General features: G+C 39.3%; 1 protein-coding gene across 1 annotated transcript in view; it reads left to right on the top strand.

The window, feature by feature from the left end:
• kdm5a (lysine demethylase 5A) overlaps window positions 1-26,048 on the top strand; it is a 168,753-nt gene that overhangs the window by 70,185 nt on the left and 72,520 nt on the right. Inside the window, exons 11-15 of the mRNA XM_063058334.1 lie at window positions 12,287-12,468; window positions 14,270-14,432; window positions 15,665-15,784; window positions 17,793-17,987; window positions 25,666-25,847. Of these exons, the coding sequence (XP_062914404.1) occupies window positions 12,287-12,468; window positions 14,270-14,432; window positions 15,665-15,784; window positions 17,793-17,987; window positions 25,666-25,847 (842 nt within the window). The remainder of the gene's footprint in view (window positions 1-12,286; window positions 12,469-14,269; window positions 14,433-15,664; window positions 15,785-17,792; window positions 17,988-25,665; window positions 25,848-26,048) is intronic.

Raw genomic sequence — 26,048 nt, forward strand, 5'->3', positions numbered from 1 at the left:
GTCTCCTTTCTCTGTTCCAAAGAAAGCATTCCCATCATTTCTAACTTGCTGTCATAGCTAAAGCTGCAGACTCTAGATACCTGAAGCAGAAAATATTGGAATCTATTGAACAGCAAGATATTGAAAGCTACAAGCCAATTGCTGATTATTAGGATGAATACTGATGGATACGCGATGGTCAGTCAGGAAATGTATGCTGAAGAGCCTGTAGGGCTGGGTGACTAAGATTTTATGGTTCTCAACAGGTCAAGCAGCATCTGTGAAGAGGGGAGAAAAAAAAGAGATCAATGACTTATCAGAATAAGGAAAAGTTTGAAAGTTAGCGTACCTTACTCTGCGGAACAGGAGGAGGAATGGAGGGAATAAAGGTATTGTCTGTGGATGCGGGAGTCCATGGAAAGGGGATTATATTGACAAACAAGAAAATTTGCAGATCCTGGCCAAAAGTGTTGGTGTGTTGTTAGTAAGTTTGCAGGTGCCACAAAAATATGTTGGGGTTACTGACAGTGAAGATAGTTAGCAGGATTTACAGTGGGATCTTGATCATCTGGGTAAGTGTGCTGAGGAATGACAAATTTAGATAAGTGGGAGGTATTTCATTTTTGGATGACAGCTAAGTGTATAATTTTCACAGTGAATGATGGGTCCTAAAAGAGTGTTGCAGGACGGGGCGCTTGAAGTACTTTTCCTTGAAAATGGTGGTGTAGTGTGGTGAAGTCCATCTTTAGCATGCTGACCTTCAGTCAGGGTATTGAGTATTGAAGTTGGGAGATTATGTTGCAGATGTACAAAGCATGGGTATGGCCACATTTGGAATATTGTGTTTAGTTTTGGTCACCCTGCTTTCAGAAAGATGCTGTTAAACTGGAAGGAGTGTCGAGATTTAAGAGGAAGCTGCTGGGATTCTAGGGACTGAGTTATGGAGAGAGGTTGAGCAGGTTGGGACTTTATTGATTGGCATGAGAGGTGAGCTGAAAAGGTGCATAAATTTATGAGAGGTGTAGATAGGAAAAATGTGCAGCTTTTTCCCAGGGTTGGTGAATCCAGAACTAGAGGGCATAGGTTTAATGTGAAAGGGGAGAGATTTAATGGGAACTTTGGACAACTTTTTCACCAAAGAAAGTGGACAGTGTATAGAATGAGCTGCCAGAGGAAGTGATCAAGGTAGGCATATTAACAATATTTAAGTCGTCTTTGGACAGGTATGTGGATAGGAAAGGTTGAAAGGGATGTGAACCAAACACAGGAAAATGAGACTAGTTTAAATGGGAATATTGGTTGTCATGGACCAGTTGGGCCAAAGGGCCCAGTTCAGTGCTGTACGACTCTATTGATTACTGCCCTGTCTTGGAGGAAATGTAAATTGAGGAAAATGGTTGATAAGAGAAGTGGATAGAAATGATGCTGGAATTTGCGATAACCTGTAAATCTGAAACATTCGCAGGCTGGGCAGCATCTATGGAAAGTGAACTTCTTGAGTTAACATAAATGTTGATGACCTTGCATCAGGCACTGACTTTCTCTGACAGCTGCAGTTTTCCAATCTTGCCTGCCCACTATAAATCTCAGCAGGTCTGGCAGCTTTTATGGTGAGAGAAACAGGTTGATTATCTATTGTCAGAACTAAAAGATTAAATCTTTTTCTGTGTGTAAGACTCTGCCTGGCCTACTATCTCCAACATTTCTATTTTTATTTTGGGTTTCCATTATTTGCAGTTCCTTGCTACTTGATCCTCTCCAATTCTATTACATTCACCCTTCAGTTCAGCAACCAGAAATAAATGCTGGGTTTTAATAGTTGTCTAACTAGCATTGTATATTATTCCAGAACAGCGCCTCTGCTCTTGTTAGAGTAGAGGTTTGTTCTGAAACAATATGCAATACTAGTCAGACAACAATGTACGGTGATATTAATGACCATTGCCATTGATCAGAAGGAAAATATCTGCTTGCCTTTTTAACCACCTTATTCACCTTTCTGGCTGCATTTAAAAATCTGCTTATGTATATATAGGCTCTTCCCCCAGGTAATAGATACGTTTCATTTTTACAGACTTCCATAAGTCAGTTTTGCCCATAAGGTGGAAGACATGGAACAAACACTGGGTCAAGTCCTGACCCCTTTGAGCTCCATGATCACAGCTATTCAGTGACAAACATGCATAGCCATTACTATTAGCTTCCTGCCATTAGTTTAGTTTTGAATCCAATTTGCCACTTTCTTGGATCCCATTGGATCACTTTTTTAACCAGACAGCCACATTGTGTGTCAAAAGTCTTTAGTCCATTTTCAATTGATTTTTGTCAGTCTTCCTAATCAAACAATTCAATCATTAGGCATGATCTTTGATTTACAAAAGTCAATCCTTGGCTATCCCTGACTAGCAAGTGCCTTTATGAATTGAGGTATATGAATTATACTGTTCCTTGCAAAAATTTTCAAAAATTTTCTTGTGATGGAAGTTAAATTTCTGGCTCAAAAGTTTTGCTTTATTCTTGCGATCTATTTTGAAGGACGGTGCAATGTTGGCAGTCCTTCACACCTTTCACTACATTCCTCTATTCAGAGAGGATTAAAAAATGTCAGGCAGAGCCCCTTTGTTTCCTCCCTTGCTGCTCTTGGTGGTCTGGGTTTGGATATTTATTAGCTTTCAAAGTACTAAGGACCATTAAACTTGCTAATATGTTTGTTTTCCAGTGGGCTATATCTTAGCCAGTCCCATCCTTTTACTTCCTGAGAACAGGTAACTTGAGCCCCTTCATTTGTCATCTTGAATGTCTCCCAGTTCTCTGAGGTTGACTTGCTTTCAGGTGACTGTTTCCACTCCAATTCAGCCAAATCCAGAGTCCCCTTTCCCTTTTACCACACACTATAAAGTTTTTCTGGAATGCAATTGAAGATTCATGTGCCCTCAATGCTTTTTACTAGCTGTTGCCCATTAATAGCAATTGAAATAACTCAAACTACTCTTGTATTTTTGCATTTAACAGAACTTTGCAAACCAATGTGCTTTTTCTGTCACCCAGCAGCATGATTGCTGTTTTTGTTGTTCAGTCAACCATGTAGCCTCATGAAATAACATTCCCTTTCACACCTGTGTTTCTTGAACTAATTGTCATCCCCCCTCCTTTTTAATTCCTTTATCCATCTTGTCTAAAAACATTATAAACAGAATATGGAGCTTGCCTCTCTTTAAGCCATGTTTTAGAAACAGCTGAAATATTATATCCACAATTGTCTCAGCTCAACTGCTGTACTTAGTAAACTGCTTGCATACCACTAAGTATACCCAGACCATTTTGTCTTGTTTACCAGCTTTTGAAAACGAGTAAGTTTCAAAGAGCAAACAGTAATTTTTTTTGTAATTTATTTTTTATTGAATTTCATCATCTAACATTTCCATAAGATGTATTTCAGATACTGTACATAATATGTCATATAATATCTGAGGTATACACATATAGAAAGGAGAGGAAAGAAAGAATAATCGAAAGAAGAAAACTATGTACAGAGTAGGGAGTGATCTTTTTTTTTAAACAACATAGTCATTGACTTGTGAGAATAAAATCAGGTCTATGAGGTGTTATGTAGTTAAACCATTTTTTCCAGTATGAATAAAATTGTTCCAACTTATGATTAACAGATGCTGTTATCTTCTCCATTTTGTAAATGTCCATTGTAATTTCCATCCATACATTTAAAGTTGGGCTCTCCTGTGATAACCATTTCCTGGTAAGGGTCTTTTTACCAGCCATCAATATTTATCTCTTTTCAACCATTCTTGAGGTATATACCCAAAATATATGGTCTTACTCTCTAAGGGTATTTCACATTTAAAGATGTCTTGTAGGACATTATGTATCCCACTCCAATAGTCTTTGATCATGGGGCATTCCCAGAAAATATGATAGTTGCATTTTGATTTCCACAATTTCTCCAGCAAGCAGGGGGGTTACTATCATAATGGGATTTCTGAGAGTGTGTAATAAAATACCTTATCAAGTTTTTCCACCTGAATTCCTTCCATTTCTGTGAACTGGTACACTTCCATTGATACCTCTATATTATTGTCCAGTCTTCCTCAGATATTATTATCCCTCCTTCCTTCTCCCATTTTGTTTTAATGTATGAAGTCGAATGTGTCTTAAGATTTGACAAACCCTTATACACGCTTGAAATTATTCTACTACCGCTGTCTGAATTATATGCTTTTCTAAATAGTTCTATCAGACATGTACTTGCCTTGGTTACGTTTTTAACTGTCCTATTAACATACTGTCGCATCAGTAAATACCGGTAAAAGTCTTGTTTTTCTATTTGTTTCTCTTTGAGCATTTCAAAACTGAACAATGTTCCTTCTTTCATTATATTGCAAATAGCTGTTATTCCTTTAGCTGTCCGGTCCTTAAATCTAGCATCCAGTTTATTTGGCGTAAAATCCAAGTCATATGCACACCATTTAAGAATTGCAATGTCTCTCTAGTTTATATTCTTTTATAATAGTTTTCCATATTTTAAGAGTCCATTTCACCCATGGGTTGTCAGTATTATTTATGTAACTTTGTAGGTTGTTATCACCCCCAAAATTGCCTGTATGGGGGTGGAAAGTATCCTCTCCTCAATGTTTTTCCATTGAGTGTCATGTGATGGGTTCCACCAGCATATCACGGCTCTCAACTGTGCTGCAAAATAGTAATCTCTAAGAGAAGGTAGACCCCATCCCCTTTTTCCTTGGCTAATTGCAAAGTTTTGAGATGAACCCTAGGCTTTTTACCATGCCATATATATTTTGATAGCATCTTGTTCCTTTCATTGAATTGATTTTGGTTAATCTCTGTTGGTAGGGTCTGAAAGAGATATAGTAGTCTGAGCAGTATATTCATTTTAATAGATTCAATCCTTGAACTGAGACCAAGAAAAGGAATTGGGTTCCATCTTGTTATATTTTCCTTAATTTTTTATATATAGGCTGATAGTTACATTCTGATAATTTTGCCAAATCTTTTAGCATAATGATACCCAAATATTTGATGGACTCTGAGCAAGCAGTATTCTATATCCATTTCTGTTTTCCTCCTGTTTGAGTTCTTTATTCAGCTTTTCATCCCCAGTCAAGCTGATTTTTAACCTTTAACCTTTCTGAGCTATAAACCATTTGGCTTGTATTGATCCATTTTCCCCAGTTAGCATTCTTTCTCTAGCTTGCTAAAATCTTGTGGAGGAAACCATACATGAATTAAACTCTGCTGTATTAATGATTTGAGTCTCAGATAACTAGTTCTAGCTGGCCACATAAATAACCATATAACCAACACTCCACGAAGTTTGTTTGTCATTATCAGTATCAATGATGCAGGTGGAAAGAAGGATGAGGTCCTACAGGCAGAGCTAGAGAGATTGAAAGCAGGGCCTCTATGATAATTTCCAGATTACTGCCTTCCATGTACCACTAAGTATAAAAGTAGAAAGCTAGTGCAAATTAACATGGTCAAATGGATCCCAGTTCCTTCCAGAGGGAAGGTTTCAGACACCTGGGACTGATTCTGGGAAAAGTGGGACCTGCAAAACTCTGGTTAGACGGTAGATCAAAAGAGTGCTAGAAAAGAACCTGGATCTTACTCAATTCATGCTAACCATCAACTACTCTTTTGTATTCATCCCATTTTAAGCAATTGGCCTGTAGTTTTCTCTGTCATGGCAATTAAGTATTCTAGATATTTCTTGAATGTGAATGTGTGCCTCTGCAAGCTTGTGTTCAAGATCCTAACCACTATCTTCAGATCTGCTCTCAACCACTTAACCCTTGTTGACTCTTGTTTTGGACACATGCTATAGGGAAGAGTTTCTTGTTATCCATCCTAATTATGCTCCTCAACTTTGAATGTCTCAATCATCTTCAGCCTCTTCCACAAACCATTCTCTATTCATCATTGAACCACTCAGCCAGTGCACCACCCTGCTGAAATTCCTCCCTAGTGCAATCACAACCTTCTAAAACCATCTGACAAAACCATGGACAAAAGGTGAGGCAGTGGAATTGACCTAAATTGTCCATTTTTGGCTGGTACAATGACAATATTATATGCTGGTGGTTTATATTCTCCTATATTGCTCAGTACTATTACTGAATTAGTGTTAAACTTCAATTTTTAAAAATTTAGATACAAGTCTAAATCAAGAATCTATGGCCCCATACTGAAGAAGCAGACATTGTTATTTAAATTTAATGGAAAACCAATTAGAGTAAATGCAAGGGCTTTTGACTAATTCTTAAGTGACCTATAAGAATATAATTAAATTTAAAGCACTTGATGTTAAACCAATGTATCTGCATGGATCTTTATTGTGATCTCTTTCCAAGTAGGCGATCAGCATCAAGAGAATTTGTTCTAGATTTTTTAAGCAATTGTGTAGGAGAGTGCAGGATGTAAAGGATAGCTGAGTAAGTTAATAGTTAACATTCAAAGTAGTCATTTGTTTAGTTAGTCTTGTCTCCAAGGTGCAGCCACAGAGTGTCACATCTGGTTGCTGACTCCCACTGGTGCGTGCAGGAGATCATGTGCCCAGTGTTTGCATATTCTGATGATAGTCTTAAAGGTGTCCGCCACTTGTCCAAAAATACATTTTTCAATTAGTTGTAACTTTCCTCCTTTTTAAAAAAAAATCAATTCACAAGGTACAAGAAGAGTCTGAAGATATGACATTATACTTTTATGTTTTATGTATGATATTACAGTAAATTCTGGTGTATAAGCGGCCCCCCCCCCCCCATTTTCAAGGTTAAAAAAGTGACTTTTTCATGTTACCTTTGTATAAGCCGACCCCTTTTGTAGAGGTTTTGGATCAGGGAGGGAAGTTTTGGATTAGGTTCCCAATGGTAAAGAATCCTCTGAAATGTAACCCCCGTGAAACCATTTAGCACCCATCGTAATCTTGTTAAAACATAACACCGGGTGGTGGGATCAGTACGTGTACTCAGTATTGAGTTTGCGACCACCATGTACAAAAGATTAAAATGAATGCGATATGATGCTGGCTTCAAGCTGAAGGTTGTTGATTTTGCTAAAGGAACGAATAATTCTGCAGCTGCTAAAAAGTTTAGTGTAAACGAGAAACTAGTGATAGTGGAGAAAGGCAGAGGACATGCTGAGGGCAGTGCCAAATCAAAATGTTTAAACCACAGGAAAACATTGCCAGTGGCCAGAACTGGAAGGAAAAGGTTTTAGAGTGGGTGAATCACCAGCGATCATCTGGATGTATTGTTACCAGAGAAATGATTCGAGTTCAAGCATTGAAATGGGCTGAAAAACACCGTGAGGTTAGCAAAAATTTCAAAGCTATGCGAAGTCGGTGCACCCAATTTATGAGTAGACGTGATCTTGTGTTGAGACAAAAAACAAAGATTGCTCAGAAGTTGCCGAGCGACCTTGAGAATAAGATTACGGCCTTCCAATCATTTGTAATCAAGCATCGAAAGGCACATTCTTACCCGCTCTCACTGATTGGTAACTTGGATGAGACGCCAACGTTCTTTGATTTTGCTGGCAACCGCACTGTCAATCAGAAGGAGGAGAAAACAGACCTTGTCAAAACAACTGGACACGAGAAGCAACATTTTACTGTCGTGTTAATGTGTATGGCTGATGGGACCAAACTACCACCGATGGTTAGAGGAAAACATTCCCAAAGAAAGAAAAGTTCCCACTGGGTATTGTTTACATTCAAGAACATGGCTGGATGGACGAAGCAGGTTGCTTGAAGTGGGTTAAAGAGGTGTGGCATCGATGTCCCGAAGGTTTCAGGAAGGAAAAGTCTGGGACATATTTAAAGCGCACTTGTCAGGTGAGATAAAAGCAGCACTGAAAGCTGAAAATATGGACATTGCAGTCATCCCCGGTGGTTTGATGTCCGTGCTCTAGCCACGAGATGTGATTTTAAATAAACCATTCAAAGAATTCGTGCGCTGAAGAATGGGACGCGATTCTCGGAGAGTCAGATAATGAAGGGTGTGAGAGTTTCAAGCTCTGAACGTTTGACGACAACAGTGTGTACAAGTAAATTGAGAAACAGAATGTTTTGTATCTTTTTCTTTTGTGTAGATTTCATAAGCATTTGTATTTTCTTTTGTATCTGACTCAAACAGCCAATAAATACGACCTGCCTTCTGTGTATTCGTTTTTCCAAACTTGGTACCCTCTGTATAAGCCGACCCCCTAATTTTAGGACCAAAATTTAGGGCCAAGTTCTCAGTTTATACACCAGAATTTACGGTAGTTTAATAATGAGTCCACATTCTCAGTGGTGAGCATGGTTTAATCAAGGCTATCTTAACTTTCTCAAACTATAAAATGTTGCAAATTTCTGGGCAAGTATTTTACTCCTGTCCCATAGTTTTCAAGATGTTAGAGAAAATCTCTTTATGTACATTATCAAGAAATTTCTTCAAACAAATCTGAAATTAGACTTTTTGCTGTTGTGTTAGGCAGTCAGTTTAGCCATAACTTTGGAAAAACTTGTTTTCTATTGTTGGCAGGAGTTGATTTGATTTTTTTTTAAGTATGAAGAAATTGAAATTTGTAACTGTATTTGTATCTTTTTCATCAATTTTTTAAAAAAAATTGCCCACTAGCTCTGCATATTAAAATTTAATAAGTAAAAAGTGGAGTTAGCCACAGCTCTATGCTAGTCACTTTTACTTTGCATTTTAATTTAAGTAAATATAGTTGCAAGAGAAAGTTTATGAACCTAGTTTTCTGCATTAATTACTCATAAAATGTGATCTGGTCTTCATCTGAATCACAATAATAGAGAAACACGATCTGCCTAGCTGAATAACACACAGACAATTGTACTTTTCAATTCTTTCCTGAACATATTGTTCAATCATTCACATTCCAGGCTGGAAAAAGTATATAATCCCATGTATTTAATAACTGGTAAAACCTCCTTTAGCAGCAATAACCTCCACCAAACTTTTCCTGTAGCTGCTGATCACACTTGCACAATGGTTAGGAGGAATTTTAGACCATTCCTCCATACTAAACTGTTTCAGTTCATCATTATTTCTGGGATGTCTTGCATGAACAGCCTCTTCAGGGAATGCCACACGTTCTCAATTGGGCTAAGGGCTGGATTCTGACTTGGCCATTCCAAAACACTAATTTTCTTCTTTTAAAACCATTCAGTTGATCTACTCTTGTAAAATGTCTTGATACAATTTTGAATTCAATGTTCCCTCAATGATGGCAAGCTGTCCAGGCCCTGAGGTAGCAAAGCAGTCCCAAACCATGATGCTTCTTCCACTATGCTTCACGGTTGGGATGAGGTTTTGGTGTTGGTGTGCAGTTCCCTCTTTGCTCCAAACATAGTGGTGTGCATTTCTGTCAAAAAATTCAACTTTTGTCTTAACTATCCACAAAACATTGTCCCAGAAGCATTGAGGAATATCCAGGCGGTCTTTTGCAAACTTGAGACGTTCGGCAATGTTTGTTTTGGAGAGCAATGGTTTCTTCCGGTGGTGTCTTTCCATGAACACAATTCTTGTTTAGTGTTTTTCTTATAGTGGACACATGTACAGAGACATTAGCAAGTTCTAGAGTTTTCTACAGGTCTGCTGTTACCCTTGGGTTCTTTTTCACCTCCTTCAGCATTGTATGTTGTGCTCTTTGTGTGATCTTTGCAGAATACCCACTTCTAGTGAGAGTAGCAACAGTTCTGAATTTCCTCCGTTTGAGACAGTGTCTCTTCCTGTGGACTGACGAGCACTCAGGTTGTTAGAAATACTCTTGTAGCCTTTTCCAGCTTTATGCATCTACAATTCTTCTAAGGTCCTCTGAAAGTTGTTTTGATCAAGGCTAAGTGCACATAAACAATTTTCTTAAGAAGAGCAGGCTCTGTCAGTAACCTGAATTAGTGTCTCTATAGGACAGGGCACCTCTCCAACCCACCCCTGCAATCTTGTATCATTGATTGGAACACCTGACTCCAAATAGCTATTGTCACAGGCATTACCCCAGAGGTTCACGTACTTCTTTGAACCAAGACTGTGATTGTTTAAATGGTGTACTCGGTATTGACAAGAAGTACAATTGTTTGTGTGTTATTAGATTAGTCAGATTGTGTTTGTCTATTATTGTGACTTGGGTGAAGATCAGACCAAATTTTATGAATAATTAATGCAGAAAACTAGGTAATTACAAAGGGTTCACAAACTACTTCTTGCAACTGTATATACGAAATCAACCCAGAATTGAAGCATTAACTTTAAAGATAGACTTGCGGCTTCTACTTCCCTTTCACCATGAATCACAGACAGCACCAGAGATCCTGTTTCAGATCCGGCGTCCATCCTAAAGTTTTGGGATGCAGTATATTCCAGTTAATTGGGCCATCGGCTAATCGGGGCAACCACTTTTTTGGGGCAACTCTTACAGAACAACAAATTGATAAAATAGCTAGATTTCCCTTTGTTTATTCGGGACACCATGCTGCTTAATTTGGGCAGGAGACTGTTGGTGAACAGCTTCTAACTGGTGACAGTCGTGTGCAGTTGTATGGCTGTTACCCACTACACTATGGTGAGAGTGAACAGTTGTGTGTTTTTTATAAGTAGTGAAGTGATTTTTGTCACTGGTGGGAAGTAAGCACCAAGACAATTCAGAACTGATTTGCTCACTGTGGTTTCAAGCATTCAGGCTTGAAGATGCCACAAGTGGCCGGGAATGAAAATGAAATGATTTCACAACATCAATTTAGGAGCCATGAAGAATTTAAAGTATCAACAATCATCTTGAATCATGAAAGTGAAGATTTGGAGGACGCAGTTGTTGATAGTGTATGAAGGTTATTTCTACTAGGCGTCTGCGCTGATTTTGTTCACTCCATACACTGCATGAATTCCTCTAGCTATTAGGAAATAATACAAGTTTTATAGGATTATAGTGCTATTGGTAGTGTTCTAATTTGTTCTGTATTACATTTAAGTACATAGTTTGTTGCTCAGTTTGTCTCTTTTTACCTTTTTAACTATTTCCAAAAAACTTCGGCTAATGAGGCAGCTGCTGTATTGGGCCAAAATGTACTGGTCGCGATGTGTCCCAATTAACCGATACCCATTGTATTTGGAAGCACATGATAAAATAGGCCCAAGTCAACATGGTTTCTTTAAGAAAAGATCTTGCTTGATGAAGCTGTTGGAATTCTGAGGAAATAACAGACAGGATAGGCAAAGGAGAGTCAGTGGATGTTGTTTACTTGGATTTTCAGAAGGCCTTTGACAAGCTGCTGCAAATGAGTCTGCTTAACAAGATACGAGCCCATGTTAATTCAGGAAAGGTACTGGCTTGGGTAGAAGGTTGATTGATTGACAGATGGCAAAGAGTGGGAATAAGTGGGGCCTTTTCTGGTTAGTGGTATTGGCATCTGTATTGGGACCACTTCTTTCCATGTTACATGTTAATCATCTGCATGGTGGAATTGATGGCTTTGTGGCCAAGTTGGTGAATGATACAAGGAGGTACAGGTGATTTTGAGGAAAAGGTCTGTAGGAAGACAAACAGGTTGGGAGAATGGGCAAAGAAATGACAGATAGAATACAGCATAGGGAAGTGTATAGTCATGAGCTTTGGTAGGAAGAATAAAGATGCAGGCCATTAACTCCCAATGATTGCACAGTGAGAAACTGGCGCAAATGGCTGGTACCTAGCTGAATTGTCGATAATATTGGCTTTGTCCCTCCATCCTCTCGTGACCTACATGAAGGTTTGCTGGCACTTTACAGCTGTAAGTGCTGACAGGTGGTTTGGATTCAAACTTTTTTTTAAGTTCCTTACTGCTTCACAGACAAGGATTACAGTTTTATTTGCTTAGCTGGTTGAAGATGTCACTGGGAGATGTCTACTGCAGCATTCAATGGAAATTAAAATCCCGAAAAGAGTCTTGCTTGGGTAATGGAGAGTAACCCAGATAAATAGTTTTAACTTGTGCTCCTACATCAATGCGTTCTGCTTTTTTTTTCCTGCTATATTCATGTTATAACTTGATAGTGATAAAATAACTTTGCAGATTGTATTTAACCACAACCACATGGCAGCTAGAAAAGGATTAACAATTTTTACTTTTTGTCCCCCATTTATTCGCCCTTTTTCTGCCCGCCACTATAACCAACCCACTTCTCTTTCACCCTCCACTTCTCTTCCTATTCCTTCCTTCTGACCTCTCCACATTCTCTCTGCACCTACCTCTTCTCCATCTAACCCTTTGGTTTTATAATGCTTGCTATCTAAGGAATATGCTAATTCTGGTTGGAACTTGAACAACATGCCGGTCTTGGAGCAGTCCGTATTGACACACATCAACGCTGACATCTCTGGAATGAAGGTCCCTTGGCTCTACGTGGGGATGTGCTTCTCTTCATTCTGCTGGCATATCGAAGACCACTGGAGCTACTCTATTAACTTTCTGCACTGGTTTGTAAATATTTTGGTTATGGTCTATTGGATTGTATGATTTTTCTTCAAATCAGTCCATAATTTAATAAGTTTAAGTGCAGGCATTAAAAATGTAACATCGGATATTATACCGGCCAGAGTTAGCATCCCAAAGATATTTGTTATTGTCATGTTCTGATAGACACTTGAGTGATGTATTCATTGTACACAAATTAACTTGTGTGCAAGTTTTGCTGTTGAATCATACTAAGTAACGTCCTTCAGCTGTAGTTGTTCATGCCTGTCTAAGTTAGTTTTTAATTCCCAACCCTGGAGAAAAGTCTATGTGCATTGACCCATGGTTTCAGAATAAAGGATTGCCAACTTGTGTCACAGATGATGAGGAATTTCTTTATGAAGGTAATGCTTGTCTGGAATTCTCTATTTCACAGAGTTGTGGAACTCTTCACTAAAAATATCCAACACCTATTTTAGAATTGGAGTGGAATCAAATGTTAAGGGTATGGCTTGGAAAGTGGAGATAAGGCCATCATCTTATCCTGTGAGAGAGGCCATATGTTGGTATTGGTTTATTACTGTCACATGTACTGAGATACAGTGAAAAGCTTGTCTTGCATACTGTTCATGCAGATTAAATCATTACACAATGCATTGAACTAGAATTTGGTGCAACATGTACTGTTTATTTTGTTTTTGGCATTTTTTTTTCCTGATATCTTTTTAATATCTTTTAGTAAGCCATTTAATCACTGCTATACAGGCTTTTTCTTGTGTGGCAAACCAGTCTGCAGTACTAATATGGGATTTGATACTTTACAGAGTAGCAGTGGTGCTGATAAGAGAAACTGCACTGGCTTGTATTGTTGTGACCACACCAGTCCAAGTGGAGAGAATTCCAGCATCCTTGTACTTGAACCAAATTAGTGTAATTCTCTTGCCTAATAATTGCATGGAGCAATATATTTTGGAAAAAAATGTGCCTGCTTCAACTATGTAGATGTAATCTTTTCCAACATGAAGAAGTGCATTTCCGCCAGGCATTCTATCCAAGAATAGGTCCAAGGAACAATTGAGTTCATGGGTTGAGTCAGTGACAGTCATTAACCTATGAGAGCCATGATGTGTGAGAGCTTGAATAGTTTGGATATCAAGGATAGGTAAATTATCTGAGGGATGGGATGAACTCACAAAGAGCTAGAATCATAGCAGTTTAATTATGATGTCTCAAGAATTAACATCAGATGTTCATGCATTTTGTACCTACCAAAAAAATCCCTGTTTCTATTTTCTTGTGTGTTGCATTGTAATATTAACACAGAACGATTGTGGTAGGATTGTATGGCATAAGAAAGGTGCCTCAGTCAGCTGTTTGAAAGAGTGATGCAGTTTCTTTCACTCTTACTCTCTGATTATTGCCATGCAAGTTCCTCCCTCCCAAGTATTTATCTAATTTCCTCTTCAAGGTACTCTGAGTTGCATTCCAGATCTCTGATCATGGCACAAAGAATATTCTTATCGTACCTCTGATCTTTCGGCCTTGAACTTAAATCTGTGTCCTCTCATTTCTGATCCCATTATCTCCCAGCCCTATGGTGGAAACAGTGAAGTTTTGAAACTTGTTATGTGGAATGTTACATTATCTGTTTGGTGCATTTACCCTGCTTTTTCATTGAACCACGTGCTGTTTCTATTTTTTTTTGAAGCATTGTGTTTTTGTAGAGGGGTTTGTGGTTATTGCTAAAACTGTGTAAGTTGAGATAGTTAAGTTTTTTTATGATATGAAGCTGAAAAGAATGTACATTTTGTGACTATTTCACAGGGGTGAACCAAAGACATGGTATGGGGTACCTGGATATGCGGCTGAACAACTTGAGCTTGTCATGAGGAAGCTGGCTCCAGAGCTCTTCCATTCTCAGCCAGATCTACTGCATCAGCTAGTGACCATCATGAATCCTAATATTTTGATGGAGCACGGTGTTCCAGTATGTTTTTCCTCATCTCTTTCCAATTTGCTCAGCTGCTGAAATTGAGTTTTTGCTGCAAGAAATTAGAAGTTGTTCTGCATTTCTTGTTAAGCTCTGCAGCATGGAAAAGCTGCTGTCAATAGCAAGTAACCAACTTGTCAATTTTATTCTTTAAAACTAAATAGCTTATAGTAATGAAATTCTCCAAATATTTGTAAATGAAAACAGAAAATGACCTGTAGCTTAATTTATTAATGCATGATGCTGTATAATGATTTTTATACATGTAATTTTCCCCCCACAGTATCTTGTGAGTTTTCAGAACCTGTTGGGCATTTAACCAGTGTGAACATAGACTGTGAAACTTGGGTGCATAGTAATCTTATCCATTTGTCTTGTCTGTTCCTGCCTTCACCGTCCAAATGTAAGCGCAGACTGCTTAGATAGAGCCATTGGAGAGTTCTTAGAAATTCTTCCTTAATGGCAGAGTTGGTAGCATCATTTTTTTGTAACCAAATTATGTAGAATTGATGGTCTGTTACATAAGAACACAAGGAATAAGAGCAGGAGAAAGACTTCTGGTCTTTTGACCCTCCTGGTTTCCTTCTAATCCCTTAATTTTCAGGAATTTTTTGTGAACAACTCAAAGGCTGTAACTCCAGAACCCTTTGTGGTAGAGAATTTTCAAGGTTCATCCCTTTCTATAATAAGAAAATTCTCCTTGCATCAGTCCTACATGCCCTACCCCTCTGTCTGAGACTGTAACCTGGTTTGCTCAGCTAGTGGAAGCATCTTCTCTGCAGACCCTGTTGAGCCCAATCAGAATATCTTAGGTCACAGTGAGATCATTTTCTTTCTTTTGTTTGAGAATACAAACTATCCTCTTTAAAAGCAAATCAGTATTTCCTAAACTGGTCTGGTGATTCTTCGTTTTCTCTCTTTCTCTCCTCTTTCCCCTCCCCCCCCCCAAAGGTAAGTATATCTATTTTTAAAAAGGAACCAAAGCGCTTAACGAAGTACTCAAAGTGCAAACTTACCAAGGTTTTACATAATTGCATTAAGACATCTTTGTTCCTATTTGTAAATCCTGTCATTATAAAGGTCAGCATACCATTTCATTTTCTAATCACTTGTTGCATGCCGGTGCTCAGTGACTTATTAATATTCACTTTGTTGACCTCTAGTTGACAGAAGTAGACCAAAGTTTTGATTACATCTTCAATCATTTTTTGTTGTTTCCTCATTCTCAGGTGTTCCGAACAAATCAATGTGCTGGTGAATTTGTGGTTACTTTCCCAAGAGCTTATCACAGTGGATTCAACCAGGGATACAACTTTGCAGAAGCAGTGAATTTCTGTACTGCAGACTGGGTATGTCTTGCCACTAAAAACTTCCAGTGAATCAGAATTTCAGGTATTTGTGTGATATTTTCCACATTTTGTAGTAGTGGAAATAAAGATGTGTGTTGAGTAGAATTTTCCAAGATGCCATAGTTCTGTGAAATTCACAATTGCAGGATGTAGAACCCAATGATGTGTGATTTTGGAGGATAGCCTGCAGATTTTTCTAAGGCAACTGCTGTCATTGTTTTTATTTGTGGTCATGATTGGGAAGATGGTGTCCAAGTGGTTTAGGCTGAGTACTTTGTAGATGCTGTGCACACTAGCATAGTGAAAGGAGTAGATGATTTTATTTGGATGGCAGTAAAGCAGACTTCTTGCTCCTGATTATTATCTTGAACATTGTTGGAGCCATTTTCATCCAGATGACAGAAAATGTGTTGGAGAATGAAATAATGAATTAGAGGATTTCTAGCTTTGGACCTGCTATTATTAGGTGGTTGGCAGGGGATTGACATGATACATTGTTTGTGAAATTGCTTAGCTCCATTGCAAGGAGTTTTGATGTTTGTATGTAGCTCTGTATTGTATGGCCTCTTTCTTTTGCTGAATCCACTATTCCCGTGTGCTGTTTTACATTCCTCATTGAACCAGGTCGCCAGGCAGCAGTAATGAGTGAATTGCCAGGCCGATTGTTGCCTGATGGCGTATCTGAGTATGTTGGGTTGCAGGCACCCTTTCTCCACAGATGAGTTCCCAAATTGACCAGAAATCAGGAACAAAAACTGCAGAGTAATAAGGCAGAGCTCCCACTAGGAGCCAGCACATTATGATAGGTAGTTAGGTGTACCTAAGTTTGGTGTGATGTCCAGTGTTGCAGCAGCAAATTCCACGTTGCTGTAATTGTTTTTATTGCTGCAATGGATCTTTCACATGCATTCTTCTGCAACATTAACCTGCAAAGGCTGCCTGCTGAGCCTGTGAATGGTTAAGCCAGGTGCTAGTGCAACAGTGCCTTTCAGGTGAATGGGAGATGACAAGTTCTTGAGGGAAAGTTAAGTGGTTACTTTTATACATTTAAATTACTTCATTTATTACATTGATTTTCTGTTAATGTATGGCTTAAAAGTTAATGTATGTATTAAAAGTGAAAAATGTTTGTTTTTATCTTTGAACTTATCTAAGTATTAGTCAGTGCTTTTAAATGTCAAAGATACTGATATTTTTGGCAGCCCATGAGTCCGAGGGAGTGGAAAGTCTCCAATTGTCAAAGTGCTTCAGCCAGTCCCGTGGTGGAGTGCTGAGAACTGGGCTTCCAGTGGAATACTGCTCAGGACACCAAGCTGGAGAAGGGTCAGGTTGGGCAGCAGAACATCTGTGTTTGGATTAGATTGTGGAAGGAATTCACTGAGAGGTCACTTTATCTACCGTATCCAGCTTAATTACATGCTTTAATCTGCTGGTTCACTTTACAACATCATCAAAACACACACCATCCACTCTTATCGTAATAACTCAGAGCATAATGTAGTTTGCCCTATAACTGCACAATACCAACCCCGATCCCAGTTCATCTGACCCTAAACAAACATGGGTATAACAACATACTCTTAATACCTCATTGTTCAAAGAGCACATGCCCTTCTTTACCTCTTGACCCGTTCCTGTCACTGCCTTGGGTAATGGAAATCTCCAGCTGAATCATGCGGAAAGTGAGGTGCATCAGTGAAGGAATGGAAGAGGTGCTGCACACTTTACCTTGAAGGATATAGTGCACATTTCTAGAATCAGTGAATTTGTTCCATTATCACTAATCATCGCTCCTCCATAAATGGTCTGTGGTCTAATAACATTTCCAAATTGTGTTTTGGAACTGGGCATCTTCTGAGAAGGTTGCTTTGCTGTATTGTAAGGGATACCATCTTATGCCCGTAAATGGTGCTGTCTTTGAAGTCATAAATAGTAGAACTGGGAGCACATTATTGATTGGTGGACTGTCACTTTCTGGAATTTATTCCTCAGTTTAATTGATTTTTAGCTCCCCATGGGTCGGCAATGTGTCAGCCATTATCGGCGCCTGCACCGTTACTGTGTGTTTTCACATGAAGAGCTGATCTGCAAGATGGCAGCTGATCCAGAGGGTTTGGATGTTGAGCTGGCTGCTGCTGTCTACAAAGAGATGCTGACCATGATTGAGGAAGAGAGACAACTGAGGAAGACCGTCTTCCAAGTGGTATGCATGCATTTGTAGAATAAAGCTGTAGTGGTGGCCTGTTTGGCAATTGTGCTCGTTCTGGCTCTTTGAAAATAGTGTCTAATTAGTTATAATTTTCTCCAGTTCCCCTTGCTGCCCCCATCTTTCCCCATAATGTTACAGATGATTTTTCCCTGAATTATTTACTTGTATTCCTTTGGATTCATTTCAATCATGGAAATCCAAACATTTCACTTTTTGCTCACGTCAAATCTTTGTCTTCTGGTCGTGATGCAGATGGAAACAACTTATCCAAATCAAAGCCATCAAATGCCTTAATAAATCTCTACTTAGCTGCTTCTGCTCAGAGGAAGGCCTTTCTAAATTTCCCCCTGTCCCCACACAGGACCATTTATCAAAAGCCTTGACATCCTGTTTAAATTGTACATAATACATCATTTGGAGCTATAATCGTTGGTTTATAAAGCATTGACTTCCCTTGTCTGGCTTTGAATTCTGTTCATATCCCCTCATTTCCTTTGGCATAATTGTTACATTGGTTCACAAATGTATTGTTGCAAGAAAAGGTTTGTGACCCCTTTGCAATTACCTGGTTTTCTACATTAATTACTCAAAGTGTGGTCTGATCTTCAGAGTCAAAATAATAGACAAACGCAATCTGCCTAAACTAATAATACACAAATAATTGCATTTTTCATGTCTTTATTGAACAAATTGTTTAATCATTCACAGTCCAGGCTGGAAAATATGTGTGAACCCTTGTACTAAACAACTGGTAGAACCTCTTTAAGCAGCAATAACCTGCACCAAAATGTTTTCTGTAGTTGCTGATCAGACTTGCACAACAGCAAGGAGGAATTTTAGACCATTTCTCCATACAAAACTGATGAACTGAAGCAATATTTCTGGGATACATTTCTTATTTTTAAACCAATGTGTTGATTTACGCACATGCTTTGAAAAATCCTTGCATGCATCATCCTCAACAGACTGATTCCAACAGTGTCAGAAGAGAACCTTCCCGAGTTGCAATGCGACTTTCGTCCCGAATGCAGCACTGTCAACACAATCCTCGCAGTGAGGCAGATACAGGAGAAGTGCCTGGAACAGAACATGACAATTATACTCTGTCTTCATTGATCTGATGAAGGCGTTTGACACGGTCAACAGAAATGCGCTGTGGATCATCCTTAGAAAGCTTGGCTGCCCGCAGAAATTCACTACACTCATCCGCCTGCTCCACGATGGCATGACAGTAGAAGTGTTCTCAGATGGTTCCCCATCTGAGACTTTCAACATCTCAAATGGCGTGAAGCAAGGGTGCGTTCTAGCACCAGTGTTCTTCAACCTCTTCTTCACCCAAATGCTGAAGCATGCTGTTAAGGACCTAGATCTGGGTATTTACATAAGATATTGCCTAGACGGATCGATTTTTGACCTGAGACGCCTTGCTGCAAAGACCAAAACGTTGAGGCTCATCACTGAAGCCCTGTTTGCTGAAGACTGTGTCCTCATGGCCCACCAGGAGAGCCACCTGCAGACGATTGTCGACAAGTTCTCCACAGCCTCAAAGCTGTTCGGCCTGACAATCAGCCTCGGTAAGACAGAAGTTCTCCTACAACCTGCACCAAACAGTCACCCTCCTCAGCCATGCATCACCGACGGCACTGTCCTGAAGAATGTGGAGAGCTTCAAGTATCTAGGAAGCACCATCTCCAGTGACAGATCCCTTGACAAAGAGATCGTAGCAAGGATTCAGAAAGCCAGCCTGGCACTCGGGAAACTCCGTGTCAAAGTTCTGGAGCACAAGGACATTCAGCTTTCATCTAAGCTCAAGGTGTACAAGGCTGTGGTCCTCACCTCTCTCCTGTACGGCTGCGAAACCTGGACCCTGTACCGCAGGCACATCAAACAGCTGGAGCAGTTTCACATGCGCTCTCTGCGGTCGATCATGAGGATTCGATGGCAGGACCGAATCACCAACTAGGAAGTCCTTGACAGCCAACAGCACAAGCATTGAGGCAAGGATCCTCCAGGCCCAGCTACGCTGGACTGGTCATGTAATCCGGATGGGTGAAACAAGAATCCCCAGGCAGCTGCTGTACGGTGAGCTTCAGCATGGCAGTCGCAATCAGGGCTGCCCCAAAAAAAGATTCAAAGACAATCTGAAATCGTACATCAAATGGGCAGACCTCCAGCCTCGACAACTTGAGGAGTCTGCAGCTGACAGGGCTGTGTGGCGCGGCCCGACCGGAAAAGCTGCATCTGACTTTGAGACATGACCGAAATCAGCGCCTTGCAGCAGCATGAGACCGACGCCACAAAGCTGTGTATGCACCTGTTCTAACAACCGCCATTCCATGTCCAGCCTGCAACCGCATGTGTGTTTTGGCCTTCGGCCTCCGAAACCACATGTGTATCCACAGATGACCGCACAAAGTTTAGTCTTCCCCGGACCCCGAGAGACAACCACCTTGTTGCATCATTCAACTTCTATTAAGCTCAGGTGACAGACCACTAACGTGACATTCTGCTGTAAAATGTCTTGATACAATTTTGAACTCATTGTTTCCTCAACAATTACAAGCTTTGTAAGCCCCAAGGCAGCAAAGTAGCCCCGATCATGATGCTCCTTCCACCATGCTGAAATTAGGTTGAGGTGTTGGTGTGTAGTGTCCCTTTCCCTCCAAATATAGTGATGTGGATTTCTGCCAAAAAGTTCAACTTTTGTCTCATCTATCTACGTAACATTGTCCCAGAAACATTGTGGAACATCCAGGTGATCTTTTGAAAACATGAGACATGCAACAGTATTTTTTTGGACAGCAGTAGTTTCCTCTGTGGTATATTTCCATGTATACCATTCTTCAGTGTTTTTCTTATAGTGGACACATGAACAGAAACTTTAGTAAGTTCGAGAGATTTCTGCAGATCTTCTGCTGTTACCCTTAGTTTTTTTTTCACCTCCTTCAGCATTGTATGTTGTGCTCTTGGTGTGATCTTTGCAGGATGCTCACTCCTAGGGAGAGTAGCAGCAGTATTGAATTCCTTCATTTGTAGACAGTTTCTCTTACTGTGGACTGATGAACACTCAGGTCTTTAGAATGTAGCTTTTTCCAGCTTGATGAATCTCTACATTTCTTCTAAGGTCCTCCTGAAAGTTGTTTTGATTGAGACATGGAGCACATAAACAGATCGATCTTGAGAAGAGCAGGCTCTGTTAGTAACCTGACTTTGTGTGTCTTTTTATAGGGTAGGGTACCTCTACAACTCACCCCTCCAATCTCATCTTATTGATTGGAACACCTGACTCCAAATAGCTTTTGTAGAAGGCATTACCCCAGAGGTGCAAATACTACCTTGAATCTGGACTGTTCAAAGTCCAGTAATATTGTACTTATTAATGACAAGAAGTAAAAATTGTTTGTGTGTTATTAGTTTAGGCACATTGTGTTTGTCTATTATTGTGACGTGGATGAAAATCAGACCACATTTTGAGTAATTAATGCAGAAAACTAGGTAATTGCAAAGGGTTCTCTAATTTTTTCTTGCAACTATAGCTCATCACCAGTTTCTCAAGGGCAATTAAGAATTCTGGAATAACAGAGCACTGAAATGGTCTTTTGGTCTAACTTGTCCATACTGATAGTGATCGTGATATATTATTTGCATGCAACAGACTTTGGCCTCTAAATCTTTCCTATCTAAATACAGTAATTCCCAAATGGATCCAGTGCTTTCCGGGCATATATGATGAATAAACTCTTCTTGGGCTTCCTGCCGGGTGCTGATATCAATTTTAACCAACATTTCAATAACAGACTTTGCTATCTTCATCAGGGATGATGCCTAAGCATGTCTAGTCCGGTGGTATATATCACCGTCGTCCATCCCTCCTGATTGGTTAGTCCTCACCCAATCAGGTATCCATGTCCTACCTTGTTTACGATCAAATTCCAGTTCTTACTCAGAGCGAGACCTTCGTCTGTGTTAGTTCTTTTTCTCCAGTGTGACTTCAATGGCTTCCTTCACCAGGTGATCTCAAAAGCCATTGGAGTAGCACAGTGGTTTGTGTCGTTGAAGTCAATTCTATGGCCATTGTTCTACTGTGCAGCGCCAATGGAGGAGAAACCTCTCCTGTCCTGCCTTCACCAGTCTTCCATATTGCCATCTTAAAAATTATAATTAAATTTAGTGAGACAGGATTTCAAATACCGAAAACTCAATGCTGCTGAAAGGTAAGGAGATTATCAAAAATGTAAAAGCAAAATTGAAAGCAATTGGAAAGCGGAAAAGGTTATGTAAAATGCAGGCAAGCAAAATCAAAATCGGAAGTCTATAATGAGCAAGAGGTAACTGAGGTAAGGGACGAGTCTTACAAGACCTGGAAGTTAGCTGAGGCAGAAAATTTGGGTAGAGTTCTTAATATTTTGTATCTGTAAATGGTTGTGTTTGATGATGGGATAAAAATAGTAAAAGAGATGATTAAAAGGGTTAAATGCTCTGAAAGTGTATAGATCACCAGGACCTGATAATGTATATGCATCGCTGTTTTAAAAAAAGACCAAGACAGGAAATGGAGAGCCTCATTTAATCATTTTTTTTATCAGTCCTTCTGTAGGAGTGGAGCTGGAAGACTGATGACATTATACTGCTCTTTTTAAATGGGAGAAGTGTTAAACTGAATAATTGCAGGCCAGTTAATTTAGTGTCAGGGATGTAAAAATGATGAGAATCAATTCTGAGGATAGTGTATATCTTTATTTAGAAAATTTATTGATAAGGCTAGCATGTTGGATTTATTTTAATGTCATCTCTAATTAAATCAGTTGAATTTTCTTTATGGGGTCACTGAGTGCAATGTATTTGATGTTAACTGCATGGATTTCAGTAAAGCCTTTGTCAAGGTCCATGTGGAAAACAAAATGTAGAATCCAATGGAGAGTGATAAATTTGATCCGGCCTTTTCTTTCTTTATTCTGTTCCCTTTTATCTCTTCCATTTAAATCTCCTCCAGACAGATGATGTGCAGTTAACAAGCCTTAACCACCCTTTCTAGCTGGCACCATTGCAATCATTCATCCTTTCTTTGTATCCATCCTATTACTACTACCTTTGGAATTTAAAGTAACCTCGTTCCTCACCGTTGATTTTCTCCCTCCACAGCTGTGCTTGATCTGCTGAGTTTCCAGCAATTTCGGCATTTATTTTAAGATTTGCGTATCTTCTTATACCAAATTTGGGATGGGGGTGGCACAGGGTGAGGGGTAGGTGTTGCCAGAAGAGTGAAAACAGAGACTACACATCCTGTTTCAATAAAGTTACAAAGATAGATCTGGATAGACCAATTACTTTCTCAACAACTCTTGGGTAATATTTGAAGTAATGTTAGGGAAAATTTGGATTGATGAAAAACAATGTAATAGCATTTATCAAAGCTGATAATGTTTTTGGATTATGTAACTTGTGAGGTTAACAAAGGGAATGTATTTCGCAATACATTTTATTGGTGAGCAAAATTGAAGCTCCAAGGATAAATAGGCTATTAGTGGTGTGGGATAGAACTTGGCTTGCAGTCAGTTCTAATTGTCTGTTTTTCAGACTGGAGGATGGTAATTGATCGTTCTTCTCAGGGATTGGAATTGAGATAACTACTTTCATAATGTGACTTGTACACAGCTGTATAGGGTAAAAAAAATTTCCAAAATTCCGGGTGAAACAAAAATCTGGTGAACTGTACCAAGTGTAGGATTGGGCTGCAAGAGGATATTGATATACTGACAAAATAATTAAACCAGTGGAAGGTGAATTTAAGTATAGTGAAGTATTAAGTGAAATAAAGATTGTAGACAGTGGAAATGGGAAATAGAACATAGAAATCTACAGCACATTACAGGCCCTTTGGCCCACGATGTTGTGCCGACCATGTAACCTATTCTAGAAACTGCCTAGAATTTCCCTAGCACATAGCCCTCTATTTTTGTAAGTTACATGTACCTATCTAAGAGGCTCTTAAAAAGATGTATCCGCTTCCACCACCACTACTGGCAGTGCATTCCACGCACCTACCACTCTCTGAAAAATTTACTCCTGGCATCCCCTTGGTACTTATTTCCAAGCACCTTAAAGCTATGCCCCCTTGTGTTAGCCATTTCAGCCCTGGGAAAAAGCCTCTGTCTATCCACAAGGACAATGTTCCTCATCATCTTGTATAGGTCTATCAGGTCACCTTTCGTCCGCCGTCGCTCCAAGAAGCAAAGACCATGTTTACTCAACCTATTCTCGTAAGATATGCCTTCCAATCCAGGCAACATCCTTGTAAATCTCCTCTGCACTCTATAGTATCCACATCCTTCCTGTTCTGAGGTGACCAGAACTGATCACAGTACTGCAAGTGGGGTCTGACCAAGGTCTTGTATAGCTCTAACATTACCTCACGGCTCTTGAACTGAATCCCACGGTTGATGAATGCCAACACACCATAGGCCTTCTTAACAACAGTCAACCTGCACAGCAGCTTTGAGGGTCTTTTGGACACAGATTCCAAGATCTCTCAGGTCCTCCACTCTGCCGAGAGTCTTGCCATTAATAATATATCCTGAATATATTAAATGAAAACAGGAATGCTGGAAGCACTGTGTGTCAGGCATATGTGGACAGGGAAACATTTAATAGTTCAAGATCAATGAATTTTTATTAGAACTCAGCTGTAAGTAATCAAGCCACATGAATGTGCTTCTAAAGGTGGCAATTATACTTTAAAAATAAGAGGTATACAAATCAAAGCTGGTAAGAGATCAAGAATATTCGGACTAAATTAGTTTATTATTGGCACTTTCATCGATATACGATGAAAAGCTTTTGTTTGCATGCCATCCAGTGATCATTCCCTACACATGTACATCAAGGTAGTACATTAACACAGTGTGGAATGAATTTTTTGAAATAAATAATGCCATTATAAATGATGCATTTAAAGGAAGTGTAACATCAGAGATCTGAGGTTGTATGTGCACAAGTTCATGAAGGCACTGGGCAACCTTGACATGAAGGAAACTCAAACTGATTCTTGGCTTGATGTAATAAATATGTAGTGTGTGGAAAGCAAAAAGCTTTGCTGAATCTTCATAATGCATTTGTTTCATCACAGCTGGAGAATTTTGTCTAATTCAGATGACAAGGCATGTCAAGAATGACCCCAGGGCTAAAGTTACTGAGATATTAGAAGCTGGCAATCTTGTCCCTTAAAATGAAAATTAAGAGTTTAATAAGAGATTAGATGTAAATTATGTTAAGGAGCTTTTGGCAACTGACAAAAGAATCGAAGAGGTGCTGGAGGGAATTTGTGTCTTGTATAGTAATCCCTGAAATATATTGCTTGAAAGAGTTGTGGAAATTTGTTCATCAGGTTTTGCAAGGAAATTTGATTAAAAACCTGTGAAGGTAGAAAACTGCAGGGCTATGGGGACAAGAGTAGGATAATGAGACTGGGAACCTTATTCAAAGAGTGTAATGTGCCAAATGGCCTTCACCTGTGGATAATTGAATTCTATTGCTGTCATAGTATTTGATGTTTTTATGTGTGCCGTCCACAAAGATTTGTTTATCATGCTCCCAAAAAGTTTGTTGTCTTGTTCTCACTTTCTTGTGATTAGAGCTGCAACATTTAATAAATAATGTTTTTGTGTAATTACAGGGTGTAGTTGATTCTGAACAGGAGGCATTTGAGTTGTTGCCTGATGATGAACGGCAGTGCGAGACATGTAAGACAACCTGTTTCTTGTCTGCTGTTACGTGCATCTGTGACCCCAGTAGGCTCGTGTGCCTTTATCATGTTAAAGATCTTTGCAACTGCCCAATGAAAAAACGCTGTCTCAGGTAAGATGGATAATTTTAACATAACTATTTATTTTAACATAACTAATAAATATACCAAGAAAGCTTCTGGCACATTTTATCAACTACTGAAATTTTTTCAGAAAATTTCCTCTTGTAAGTTATACGCACTTTAATTATGAAGAATCTTTAGTGGCTGTAAGGTTGTATGATAAGTGGCACAAAACCGATATTGGATTTGTG

This window comes from Mobula hypostoma, chromosome 9 (genome assembly GCF_963921235.1).
Source record: "Mobula hypostoma chromosome 9, sMobHyp1.1, whole genome shotgun sequence".
NCBI classification, from domain to species: Eukaryota; Metazoa; Chordata; class Chondrichthyes; order Myliobatiformes; family Myliobatidae; genus Mobula; species Mobula hypostoma.